Source organism: Medicago truncatula, chromosome 4 (genome assembly GCF_003473485.1).
Source record: "Medicago truncatula cultivar Jemalong A17 chromosome 4, MtrunA17r5.0-ANR, whole genome shotgun sequence".
NCBI lineage: Eukaryota > Viridiplantae > Streptophyta > Magnoliopsida > Fabales > Fabaceae > Medicago > Medicago truncatula.
Genome location: NC_053045.1, coordinates 41677773 through 41689133, shown reverse-complemented (window position 1 = coordinate 41689133; position 11361 = coordinate 41677773). Strand labels below are relative to the sequence as shown.

Sequence of the window (11361 nt, the reverse complement as noted above, 5' to 3'; positions counted from 1 at the left end):
CACGATATTGTTTGATAATCTTTTCTTAGAAGATTTATAGTCCATTTAATATAGTGATATCAAATCTTTTTTTAAAAGATTTTGAATCGTAATATTTTGTTCATGTTTGTTACTAATCTTTTTTTAGAGGATTTAAAGTTTAATCTTTAATAATAATTTTTGGTCACGTTTGTTACTAAATTTTTTAGAGGATTTATAGTCCATTTAATATAGTGCTAACAAATCTTTTTCTAAAAGATTTTGAATGCTAATATTTTGTTCACGTTTGTTACTAATATTTTTATCAGAGGATTTAAAGTCCAATTTTTAACATTATTTTTTGCTCATGTTTGTTACTAATTTTTTTTTGCTCATGTTTGTTACTAATCTTTTATTAGATGATTTAAAATCTAATCTTTAACATTATTTTTTGCTCATGTTTGTTACTAATTTTTTTTTTGAGGATTTAAAATTCAATCTTTAACAATATTTTTTGCCCACTTTTATTACTAATATTTTTTTAGAGAATTTATAGTCTAATCCTCATCGGCTATTATTTTTGTTTAAAAAAAATTAAAAAAACTCATAGACTCGTGAGAAATAAAGCAGGAAAAAACATAAACTTTGGATTTTTTTTTGTTACATAAGTGATTATTGTTCACTTTTGATTTTCTCAAATTCTGATTCATTCATTCTTCTAACAAAAAAAAGTAAAAACAAAGCTTGAATTGTAATGTTGGCGGAAAGTAAATTGCTCGAAGGATAAAACAAAAAGATACTCAATTCATGAAGTGGACCTTAAAGATATTCCATTCATTGTTGCTTGAGAAGTATTAATCAAGTTCTTGAGCCTTGGAACTTTCTAATTGTTTAGAGGTGATGAAATGTGATCAGAGGGTACTAAGATGAATTCTGGATCGATTTGAATTCATGAGAAGAGACATAAAGAATGCAAATATAATTTTTAAACTTTTTGTTACTTTGATCTGATTAACGGTGTTAAGAGAAGATTAACAGTGACGATTAATGACATTATTATTAATTTACGTGTTATTTTATAATTGACTATTTGTATTTAAAATTAAGGATATTTTTGAAAAGAAAATTCCTACCCAAAAGTGTGTTGAAAGGGATAGTTTTTTATATATAACATAGATATAGCAAGGTAATCAAAACCGGATCGGGTGTCAAACCGGTATACTCAGGGGTTCGAGGTTCAAAGATCGGACCGAGGTTCAACCGGGGTTGGACCGGTAATAGTGAAATATATATTTTTTATTTTTAAATACGAAATAATACACAAAAAATTATACAATGTTCATATTTTACTATAAATTAGTTTTAAAAAAATTACTTATTCCTCATCATACTTGTTATAATTTAAAATGATATAATAATCTTTTATTAATGATAATTGTATATAAATGATCATAAATGCAATAAATTTCTCAAGTAAATGAGTCTAAAACAAACCAAGAGTAGTGTTAATAATCGGCTAGGCCCAAAACTTTCATTCAAATACATTAACCCTAATGACCTACTTCTATTTTCATTGAGCGCACAATCTTCTTTCTTCTCCAATCCCGCCGCCACAGCCCACTTCTCTCACATGTGTTCCATCGCTTCTTTGCCTCTCACCCCTTCAATAACCATGCACTTACTGCATCAATTAAACAGATAGTGAAGGAAGAAGCTTTGACAAGTTTCTATTTCAATTTTTCCTGCTATTGCTAAACAAACAGAAAGAAGAAAAGAACGACCCTATTGTCGAACTACAGATTTCAGCCCTCTTATTTCTCAAGGAAAAAACTAACACACGGTCGGACCTCTGAAACCGGGAAAACCGCCGGTTCCCGGTTTGATTGCCGGTTTTCCGGTTCACTTCCCGGTTCAATTCAACAACGGTTTTTAAGGTCAATCGGACCGGAAACAATACCGGTTCACGGTTCAACCGGTTGAACCGGCCGGTCCGGTTCGGTTTTGACTACCATGAGATATAGTATAGATTCCAAAAATAAAATAAAATAAGACCATTAAGATTTGATAAAAATATAGCTTCTGTGAATAAAGTTATATTAACTTTCTCATCAAGAAAAATATGTTTTCATCCCTAAAAAAAAAAAGAAAAATATGTTTTCATCATATCATATTAAAACAACTTTTATTAACCTTTTTTTTTTTGAAGGAAAAACTTTTGTTAACCCTATTTATTATCACTTAGCTCAGTTCTACTGAAGTGTAAAAAACACTGATCATCAATCTATCTAAGCGTTATTACAACAGAAACCTTATTGCCTCCGTTTCAAATTCAACAACGATGAACGACTAATACGATAATTTAACCTTAAACCTTAAAAGCCTTGTTTTGTTTTGCGACTTTTAAGTTGAAAGTTAAAGAACAACACAAGAAACAATGGCGGGAATAGCTATACTTGTAGATCTATGGAGGAAGAATCATAATTCTGCTTTTCAATCTTCTGCTTCCTCTTCTGCTGCTGTAGCTGCAGCTGCTTCTTTTGCTGCTGGTACCACTTTTGCTTCAAGGGCTTTCTTTGGGTATGTTTTTATGTGGAACATTACCCTTTTTATTTGGATGTTAAAAATTTAATTTTGATATTGTTTTTGAGATGGGTTTTGGTTATTTTTATAAGGGTGGTGGAAAAAAGTATGTTTTTAAGTTTAGTTGATTTGGTGTTTTGATGATTTTGGGTAATTGGGTATGGCTATGATGTGGGTTAATATTCATTCAGATTTTAGGGTTTTTTTTTATGATGGGTGGTTGTTGTAGACTATGAAGCACTACTAATCACATGTGTCAGGGTCAGACATCACACACACTTTCAATCAGAAGGGCCGGTGCTGCCACTATAGCGCCGATCCTTCTGATCAAAAGTGCGCCGACACTTGTTAGTGTCCCATACCTGCATGACATGACATATGTGATTACATTGTATATTATGTCGTTTTCTCTAACTATTACCAATGGCGACATGTTAGTGTTGCGTCGTGTGTCCATCTCTATGTCATTGCTTCATAGGGTGCTACTTGTCAATCGAAGATTGCACAGGAAATGGTTGTTTGTTCAAATTCTGCTAAGTTTAGTTGATATAGTACCACTAACTTAGTAAGGGTATTACAGAATAATAATAATTTGTTCTAATTTGGTTACGTCTATTACACTACTATAGCTGCAATTTGACAATCCTGCTAGATGCTAGTGGGATACATGATTTTTGGGGTGTGGTTAAATTAGGTTTAGTTTTGAAATAGTTGAAATACTGAGATTTGAGGAATGGTGTTATAATGTCTATTGCATTGTAGTTTGAGAAGTTTATCTGTAGTGACCTGTGATTGCTTGCTAGGAAAGGGGGATAAGGGATTGAATTGATAACGATATGATAGTGTGAGAATGAGATATAGGTTATGGGGTCATGGGAGTGGTAGGGTTTTGCTTGGTTTGTATAACTGAATGAACAGTTATTTTGTTGATTACTAATAACTAGTATTTTCGGAGATACTATTAATTCCCCCGTTGATCGGTTTACAAACTTACATGAATGATTGTTGTCCTCGTAATACATGAATCTTACCAATTTGCATTGAGATTTGATGGAAATGATTGTGTGATATGTAGATGACATGCAAGGAAAAAAAGGTTGAATAGACCATGATTCTTTGTGTATATAGGAGAAAGTAGAGAAATAGTTGTTGTACTTTTAGTGAAGAAAATAATCTGAATTATGGCATATGACATTCCTGTTATCAATTTTACTATATTTTAACAATTCTAGAACTTTTAAATACTTCAAAATATTCAAGGGGGTTAGGGTTATGTTCTGTATTTTGGAAATATCGGAAGTGTAAAAGATAGGGTTTTAAAGTTGTTGAGTATAATTTTTCATTGTATTTTGGACATATATGCCTTACTTTGGTTCATGACATCTTTGGTTTAATCACACCTCTCTAATTTCAGGATACCAGTTGCATATTGTGATGCTGGCGCCACAGTATCTGAAGATCTTATTTCTACTATACAAAGTGCTTCTGAAAGGATTTACAATTATGATGCTGAAAGATTTAGTACAAAAACGTACAATGTCCAACCTAAACCTCTATTCTCTGCTTTTGAGTTGAGGTCACTTGCAATGACTTCAATAAGGTCATTCCTGATGCACTATTTGCCTCTTTTGGAGCCGCGTGCAGAAATAGAAGATCTTGATGACTTATTTGAGGAGGAACAGCCAGAACACCGTGTTGATCTGGTTGTTCCCTTCAAAAAGTCTGTGAAGCAAATCATACGTGAGGTGAGATTTTTTCTTCTGATTCTTGTTTTAACATTTAGTTAGGCTTATTTCTTGCATTATTCACAATTTCTGAAATTGCTCTATGTGACTTGTCATTTTTTTTGTTTTGAAAACTCGGTATCTAGCCCAAAGAACGTGATTTGTCGTTTACTATCAATAACAATAGTTTTGAGCTGCTACATGTAGCTTGTATCGTGCAAAACCTCTTCACTAAGTAAATTATCTTTGTCATAGACAAATAAACATATTAATGAGTTGGACGGCTTTTACTGTTGTTAATAGTAGAAGCTTCCAATTTTCTCTATACTTACCTACTTTTTAATTCATACTTATGTAGGTTAACATTCCATGAATCTCTAACTATGTGTATGGTGTGTATGTTTGTCCAATCGTTGTTTAGCTTATCTTCTCCTTTTAAGGAGAAGCTCAGCCAACTATTTTCCGTAAAAGCTCTCAAGGAAGAATGCCATTTGAGAAATGAAATGAGTAAAAACTTAACAAACAGTAGTAGTAAGTTGAAATTTACTAAGTTAACTTGATAAAGGTTAACCAATTAGTGTGGATGTCACATTTTGGTATTAGAGTAGTTCATCCTAATTGAGCCCAATATCTTTATGGAGCTAGAGAAAACTTGTCTTGTTTCATTACATCTCATTTATTTTGAATCTTGGTTTTATAATTTTAAGGAGTATATATATGGAAGCAACTAAAAAATGAAAGTCTAAGTATTACAAGAGCTCCACTCAGCTGTTTATAGAGCTCTCTTCAATCAATTTTTTTTTTTTCCAATTTTTTAAACTTATTTGACTCGATTGATTTTTCTTTTCGAGTCTAAACAGCGGTGTAGTAATGAAGCTAAGGTTGATAGTGGTCCATAAACTTTTGAGATGCCTTGAGGCTCAATAAATGGCCTTAGAGACCTAAAGTTTCCTTTCTGGTACTGCATGGCCTGTTTTCTCCTCTGGCTCAACATCTTTTATCTTGATTGTTCCCTTGTTACTCAGATGATCTTCACATAACTGTTTGTTCCTTGTCATCAGCCCATCAAATTATGCTTCTGCCTGCACTTTCCTACCTTCTTTGCTTTATTTTTCATATTTACATAAAGTAATACAGTGCTTTACTATGTCTTTAACAGAGTAAACCACATTGCTCTATAATAGTTCAAACAGGCATCATTGCCTCATTAAGCTTCGATTAATCCCATTTGTCTTGCATCTTTCCCCCTTCACTTGACAAGGAAACTCGGGATACATTTTTAGGTTAATCTTTATCTCTTCCGAGTTATATGCAGGGATGTTTGCATACAAATTTTGAAATGCTTTTCCAACTCTGTCTCCAAATTTCAAGCAATTAGTTTTTTCATATACCAGAAGGAATAGAATATCATGAAAGAGGTGTTTAAGAGGGTGATAAATTACAAAAGAAGTAACATGAAATTGAATTGGAATAAGTTAAACGTTGAATTAACACACTTAATTTTCATCAGTCTCGCCTTTTCTATATTCCTGATGGTCTCTTTTCTGTTGACTTGGTAATTCAAAAATGGTACTACGGTGTCACTTAGCTCTTTCATTCTATTCATATATGTTTGTTCAATGTTATGACAGACAAGTGTTGTGACCACTAGAAGAATATTAGAAAGAATTGCTGTCCATTATGTTTCAGAGCGAATGGCTTGGAAACTTCTTAAAGGTATGTTCTCGGAATCTGTTAACGATTTCATCTATATTTTAGAGATTAGATGCTCTTGCATACACCTAAAGCAGTCAAAGTTTAATATATTAAAATTTTATAAACGAGGGTGATGTTTTTTAACTTTTGTTTTGTATGCTATCGAGAGATTTTACATGCACTCATCGTTCATGGTTGTTTTGAACAGATGTTCCGAGATCAGCTACTCGCAAGGCTGCAAGGAATATGCCTTCTTATGTTTACTTCTTTTCTGTGGGCAGAACAACATTCAGAGGTAAAAGATTTCTTTGAATAATCTGTGCATAGAGCATTTGATATCAACTATTTAGTGCTAACTTTATGTTCATTATGCACAGGACACATGCTAGGAGTTGCAGCATCATGGGTTGTTCAAGTAGGCATGGAACTGTATCGATTCTTTAGATCCATTTTCAATGCCAATGATGAAGACAGTAATGTCGATACAACCAAACAAGATACTACCAAGCAAGTTCAACTTCTTGGACAGAAGGTTGCCCTTACTTCAATAAGGTGTGGTTCATCTTTAGTTTTTGCCTCCATAGGGGCAGGGATCGGTGCTACCCTTGTTCGTCCATCACTTGGCCAGTGGATTGGTAAGATCATAAACAACACTTACAGAAAATTACTGCTTCAATCTTTGTGCTTGAATTGTGTTAGCCTGATTTTAATTCATTTCAACTTCCTAAAGCAAAACTTTGTTCTTCTTTTCAGGATGCGCTGCTGGTGATTTGGTTGGTCCAATCATTGTAGCATTTTGCGCCGACAAAGCATTTCAAGTGGCGCTTTAGTGCTAGTTATTTTTCTGACTTATTATTCTTTACAAAACTAAAAATGAACGGATGTATCTTCAAAATTTTGCAGTTTTTATATGTCATGTGTTGGAACAATAGTCAAAATTAGTTAAAAATATTTTCTGTCACCGAAGAGATTACTAGGCTGAGTCGCGGACTAGGTCACTCTCTTTAAGACGTTTCGTGACACTGTCCAAAATTGTGCAAGCAGACCATCGACCACGACGTCCCCAGGATAAAACAGCCCAGCTACAACTGTATCAGAGTCCTATTGCACTATAAGATCTGTTCTAGAAATACACCTTCAAATATTGCTAAGACCACTCCAATATGGTATAGATACCACTTTATTATGGTACTGAGACCACTCTTATATGGTATTAGGACCACTCTAATATGATGTTTCCACCACTCTAACCTCTAACCTCTCAAAGGGCATAAAACATAAATAGGAATTATATTCTTAAGATCATTCTTATTTTCCGAAGGAACACTTTATCTCGAAAGGGACTTTGATCTTAAGAATACTCTTATTTTCGAAGCGACAAAATTTACCGAATGGACTATGTTCTTAAGACCATTCTTAATTCCGAAGGGACATTATAAACCGAAGGGACTATGGCCGTAAGACTTTAAATCCGAAGGGACAGAAAAAAAAAAAAAAAAAAAAAAAAGAGGGAGAAGAAAAGAATAGCTTGTCAACACAAGCTAAAGGAGGGAGAAGAGAGAAAAGTTCTTTGACAACTCAAAAGAACTTTTTGGGATGAGTAGAAGTGAGGGAGAGGAGCTCAATTTATAGGTGAAGAGCCAAAGATAAGTTACAAATCTAATGGCTATGATTAATTGACCGTTAGAAAATCAATGACTTGATCTCGCATCATAAATGAGCACTAATTGAAAAAGCTGATATGGGAATTTTTTTAAATTCACACCTTAACACTCCTTGTGTTCCAACAATGTCTACTAACTTAAATTTGATTTACCTCTTTTTAGCTGAAAGGGTTGTAACATTCTTCTCATGATGGTGACTTTGTTACTGTTTCAATTGATATTCCACTTTGTAAGCTGTTAGTGTGTTTCATAAGACGATATTATATAAAGAGAAGTAAAATCTAATTTTAAGTAGATATTAATACTATTAATGTTTATTTCTGTAATTATGCATTCAAAATCAATTTTGATTCAAACTATTCGAATAACATGACTTTATAAGAATCGCTTTTAGGTTTCGCAAATCAATTCACATTCAAACTATCCGAATAACATGACTTATAAGAATCACTTCTAGGTTTATGTAACAAAACACAAATCTATTCACTTTTAATCAAAATTAAGTTCGTCAAAATACTCCCTCCGGTCCTTAACATAGGAAAAAAAATTTTTGAAAAAAAAATGGTCCTATTTATAAGAAAATGTCACAATTTTTAATGTGTAGTTATTGTTTAAAAGACTTTTCTACCTCTCGTTTAATGTTTATCCTTTTAATAGTATTAGTTTGGTGTATTTAATGTTTCACAATTTTTTATGAGAGTATGTTTGTAAAATTATTGAAAAAGTTATACCGTGCAAGACTTTTAATTGATCGGACATTCATTAACCAGCCTCTTGTAAAATTTATGCTAACTCTATCATTGATAATAACTTTGTTAAGTCTGAAAATGTCATTTTCTTCGCCAAAAAAAGAGCAGATTCCTCTACAAAATCAAACATTAATGCACAATATTGCACAGCAAAGCTAATGAATACGCTTAAACTAATTCTACAACTAATAACTGTTCTGTTGTTGTTGAATTGAGGAACTAATTAAAAGTGTTTCCTGTTCTAGAATGAGAAGAATCCATAAACCTCATAAGTTGTTGAAAATCAGCTTCTTCCCCAATACTATCCCAAAAATCACATTCAGTCGTATTATTCCCAAATCCCATCGTTGTCTCAATTTGCATTTCTTCATCCTTTACATGAACAACCAATTCTGGATCCTCAACAGTACGCTTAAGAGATTCATCAACAAGTGGAAAATTAAGCTTGGCTCTCGGCCCGCGGAACTCGATAGCGGCATTGTCGTAAGCTCTAGCAGCTTCCTCCGCCGTGGTAAAGGTTCCAAGCCAAACACGAACCGCACGTCTCGGGTCACGAATCTCAGCAGCCCATTTTCCCCATGGTCTCTGCCTCACTCCTCTGTACTTATTATTCTTAGCTCTCTTTTGTTTTTGTTTTTGTTTTTGTTTTTTCTCTTCAGGGAAGAAATTGCATCCTAAACATCCTGCTATGTTGCATTCCCGACAGGTTTCTATGTTCACCGGTTGAACTATTCGATCTAAGCCGACGGTGGAGGTGGAACCGGAGACTACGTTGGTTAGGGCAGCGACGATGACTGAGAGTTCTTGATCGGAGGTGAGGGTGGTAGTGGAGAAGGCGTAGTTCATGTATGGAAACTGAGTTTTTGAAGGTTTAGAAGATTTTGAAGTTGAAGGGAAAGTCAGAGATTTGAGTTGGTTTATATACGGTTTAGGGGGTGACATGGCAGGTAAGACTTAAGAGCCAGCTGTGTACACCGTTCCCACACACGGTTCACTATTGGTCTTTGAATGGATAATAGTAAGTTGGATTTATTAAATTAATCACGTGATTTTTTCTTTTTTTTTTAAAATGCCAGACAGGATTTGGTGGGGTTGGTTGGTTCCCACAATAGAGAACAATTGAGGATTCAGGTGTTCCAGCCAGGGGAAGAAAGCGAAAGGAGAGTTCACTTAAAGACGGTGCGTTCACATTTGTTGTTTACTTGACTACTATTTCATTCTACAACTGTATCTTTTAGACTTTGACATTTCTGTTTTGGTGTTCGGGAATTTACGTATAATTTACTCATGCTTGTGAAATGTGAACCATTCATTCATGCAAGCCGAAATGAAAATATCACAAGACCATATACCCACTTTAATTTATTTTTTTTAAAGATAAATCCACCTTAATTTTGGACAAAAAATACCACTTCTCTTTTTTTTAATTGTCGTTAAATGAATTCCCTTTAAAGTATTTTTTCATTCACACCCATTGTTTCTCTCTCTTTCTCCCAAAATGTAGGACGAAGGGAGTACTTCACATTCCTATCCGTATTAAAAAAAAATGCAGTAATTGAAACCGAATATATATTTAATGTATTAAATTTAAAGTCATTTAATATTTATCTTTTTAGTATTAGTAATTGTATTTAATGAATCACAATTTCTCACAAAAATATGTTTGTAAAATATATAAAAAAATTAAAATAATTAATAATGATTGTATTAATTTTGATGTTTTATGGTTTTTGTTGTTCTAATATGAAGAAGAGTATTTATAATGGAAACAAAGCAACACCTAGGGAGAACAACGTTTTTTTGTGATGGTTAGAGTTTGAATCCCGAAGATTGTTTATACTGACCGGGTTAAGTTCACGAGAACAACATTTCTACAAAGGCAAATTCTTCTCCAAGGATTTACATCATTTTCAAAAAAATTCAAATTATTATTATTCAAGGATTTAAATTCTCTCAAAACATTAAATTCTCGTTAAAAAAAAAAACACTTTTAGGGAGTACAGCAATTCTACAAAGCGGATTCTTCTTCAAAATCAAACATTGAAATCACTATTTGCACTTGCAGAAAGCAACTTCCTCCCTAAAAAAAAATCTCGTAGAAGAGAGATTATGCACATTGCACAGCAAAGCTAATCAATACACTTAATCTCAGTCTACCACTAGTTAAACATGCTAAAAAAAATCACTGTTCATTTGTTGTTGAATTCATGAACTAATTAAAAGGATTCCCTGTCCTAGAACCAGAAGAATCTCCAGAAAATTCCATAAACTTCATAAATTGTTGAAAATCAGGTTCACCAATGCTATCCAAAAAATCACAATCCTTATTATTCTCAAACCCCGTCATTGTTTCAATTTGCATTTCTTGATTCATATTCTCATCCTTTGTTACATGCTTAGAATGAACGATCACTTCTGGTTCCTCAACATGCTTAAGGGATTCATCAACAAGTGGAAAATTGAGCTTTGCCCTCGGCCCACGAAACTCGATGGCGGCATTGTCATAAGCTCTGGCAGCTTCCTCCGCCGTGGTAAAGGTTCCGAGCCAAACACGAACAGCACGTCTCGGGTCACGAATCTCAGCAGCCCATTTTCCCCATGGTCTCTGTCTCACTCCTCTATACTTCTTTTTAGCTCTTATTTGTTTTTTCTTGTTCTCTTGAGAGAAGAAATTGCATCCTAAACATCCTGCTATGTTGCATTCGCGGCAGGTTTCCATGTTCGTTGGTGGAATTCGCTCCATGCTGCTGCTGCTTCCGATGGTGGAATCCGGGAGATGAAATTCCGGTAATGAGTTTGCGGTTGAGGTGGAGCCGGAGACGACTTTGGTTAGGGCGGTGACAATGACGGATTGTTCTTGATCGGAGGGGAGAGTGGAGGAGGAGAAGGAGGAAGAGGAGTTGTTCATGTTGTTGTTGTTGTTGTTGTGTTGAAGTCTAAAGCGTTTGTTTAAGGTTTAGAAGACGTTGAAAATGAAATGAAGTCAAAGGT

At 34.0% G+C, this 11361-nt stretch overlaps 3 protein-coding genes across 3 annotated transcripts; 1 reads left to right on the top strand and 2 right to left on the bottom strand.

The window, feature by feature from the left end:
- Nucleotides 1–2186: 2186 nt before the first annotated feature.
- Nucleotides 2187–6918, top strand: LOC11441423 (uncharacterized). The gene is made up of 6 exons (XM_003607930.4): nucleotides 2187–2535; nucleotides 3953–4283; nucleotides 5894–5978; nucleotides 6166–6252; nucleotides 6335–6592; nucleotides 6711–6918. The coding sequence occupies exons 1-6, from the start codon at nucleotides 2393–2395 to the stop codon at nucleotides 6785–6787; spliced, it is 981 nt and encodes a 326-aa protein (XP_003607978.1). The 5' UTR covers nucleotides 2187–2392; the 3' UTR covers nucleotides 6788–6918.
- Nucleotides 6919–8395: 1477 nt separating this feature from the next.
- On the bottom strand, nucleotides 8396–9340 carry LOC25493033 (ethylene-responsive transcription factor ERF109). The gene has a single exon (XM_013601427.3). The coding sequence runs from the start codon at nucleotides 9310–9312 to the stop codon at nucleotides 8590–8592; it is 723 nt and encodes a 240-aa protein (XP_013456881.2). The 5' UTR covers nucleotides 9313–9340; the 3' UTR covers nucleotides 8396–8589.
- An 898-nt stretch (nucleotides 9341–10238) lies between these two features.
- LOC11444521 (ethylene-responsive transcription factor ERF109) lies at nucleotides 10239–11361 on the bottom strand. The gene has a single exon (XM_003607929.4). It carries the CDS (start codon nucleotides 11276–11278, stop codon nucleotides 10583–10585), a length of 696 nt encoding a protein of 231 aa, XP_003607977.2. The 5' UTR covers nucleotides 11279–11361; the 3' UTR covers nucleotides 10239–10582.